The sequence below is a fragment of the Stegodyphus dumicola genome, chromosome 8, assembly GCF_044657685.1.
Source record: "Stegodyphus dumicola isolate Sdum_Otavi_A_Nest chromosome 8, ASM4465768v1".
Classification (NCBI taxonomy): Eukaryota; Metazoa; Arthropoda; class Arachnida; order Araneae; family Eresidae; genus Stegodyphus; species Stegodyphus dumicola.
In genome coordinates this window covers 9,549,536-9,551,364 of record NC_140775.1, presented here as the reverse complement: position 1 = coordinate 9,551,364, position 1,829 = coordinate 9,549,536, and the positions used below count along the sequence as shown (strand labels likewise).

Sequence of the window (1,829 nt, the reverse complement as noted above, 5' to 3'; positions counted from 1 at the left end):
GGGAAAGCACCTGAGATCCAAAGTTTAAGCGCGGTGAAAATTTAGAATTTAGACTCTTTGTAGCAGAATTTAGGACCCGTAGAGACACTGCACCAGGCGGTATCTAGCGCCGGCCCTAGATAAAGCCTTAAGTATATGTGGGAGTTTATTTATTCAGGACTCAGATTAGTTTTAAGTATGTGCAAGAAATAAACGTAGGTATAGTAAATAACTAATATAATTCAGGCTTAATTCAGTACGCAGTAGGAGCAAGACAAAATTTAGCGAAACATTTTGAATTTCGTCGCCAATCTTGTGATACACAGCCAATAATGTACAAAGTCCGGCTATTAATTTCCAAGACTCATGGAATAAATCAGAAGAAAAAAAGGTTAAATACATAGCCATTTAATATGATTCAAAGTAATCCCCATCAGCCGTAATGCACGTCTGTGCTCGGCTGTACAAATTTCGGAAAGACGTTTTAAAGTCCTCATTTGGAATGCTCTGTAATAGTGACGTTACAGTTTCCTTGATGGCTTCGACATTCTGAAATCTTGTTCCCTTCAGCGAATTTTTCAGCTTAGGAAACAGGAAAATGTCTGCGGGTGCTAGGTCTGGAGAGTATGGTGGATGCTGCATTTCAACGACACCATGCTGGGCTAAGAATCGCCTCACAGGCAACGAAATGTGCGGGCGGGAATTGTCATGTAGCAGCAGCCAACTCCCATTTTGTTGAAAATGAGGCCTTGCTCTACGAATTCGTTTTCGAAGTCGGTCAAGAAATTCTGCGTAGAACTGTCCATTGACAGTCATGTTAGGAGAAAGAAATTCATGATGAATGAGTCCATCGCAATCGAAGAAAGCGATTAACATGACCTTGATTTTGGACTTTTCAAATCGAAATTTTTTCTGTCTTGGTAAGCTTGGAGACCGCCTTTCGGAGCTTTGACGCTTGGTTTCAGGGTCATATTGATAACACCAAGACTTGTCTACCGTGACTATTCTATCCAGGAACGCAAGGTCAGCATCAGCGTTGTCGATAAGTTCGCCACATGCGTCCAGTCTCAGTTGCTTTTGTTCGTCCCTTAAATGGTGAGGAACGAATCTGGAACAAATCTTGAGTTTGCCTAGGTCTTGCGTCAAAATTCCCCGAACCGTGTCTTTGTCCATGTTCAGTTCATTGGCGAGTATTCGAATAGTCAATCGACGATCACATTTCACCATATCGCGACCTTTTTCAGTTGCTTCCGGCGTGCGTACGGACTGCGGCCGACCTGTGTGTGGATCATCTTCGACGCTTTCGCGGCCGTCCCGAAAGTGTTTAAACCATTCTAAAGTTCTTGAGCGGGATAATGCTTCCTCGCCGTAAACTTGTTTTAACATTTCGTAGGTTTCCGCAGCTGTCTTGCCCAATTGGAAGCAAAATTTAATGTTAATTCTTTGCTCCATTTTCACTTCGACAATAGGAATTTAAGAGCTACGTTTTAATGCGCCTTTCCACGAGAACCACTTACTTCAGAATGGCGCCAGTTGCACTGCACATGCGCAAGAAAACGCTCTTCAATATGCAATCATTAATGCCATCTTCCGACTTTTCGTTCTCCTACAGTTACGTCAGTCCTGGAAATTAATAGCCGGACCTTGTATAACGGACGCTATTAAGCTAAACTAAAATTATCTTTGCTGATTCTAAGGTATTTCTGTTAATGTAGCAGACTGCGCTGCTCCCTAATCTTCTAATTTGATGGAGCTGATTGTTTTTTGCAGACTGTTATTATTACGGCAATTTTATAAAAATTAAGCTTGAACTTTCGATTATGTCGAAAAGAGTTTCCAATTCTGGGGCT

General features: G+C 41.9%; 1 protein-coding gene across 1 annotated transcript; it reads right to left on the bottom strand.

Moving 5' to 3' along the window:
- Positions 1-387: 387 nt before the first annotated feature.
- On the bottom strand, positions 388-1,431 carry LOC146995642 (histone-lysine N-methyltransferase SETMAR-like). The gene has a single exon (XM_085822898.1). It carries the CDS (start codon positions 1,429-1,431, stop codon positions 388-390), a length of 1,044 nt encoding a protein of 347 aa, XP_085679024.1.
- Positions 1,432-1,829: the final 398 nt, after the last annotated feature.

What these genes read in the sequence shown, in the direction of transcription:
- LOC146995642 (XM_085822898.1), bottom strand. Translation starts at nt 1,431, where the DNA reads ATGGAGCAAAGAATTAACATTAAATTTTGCTTCCAATTGGGCAAGACA.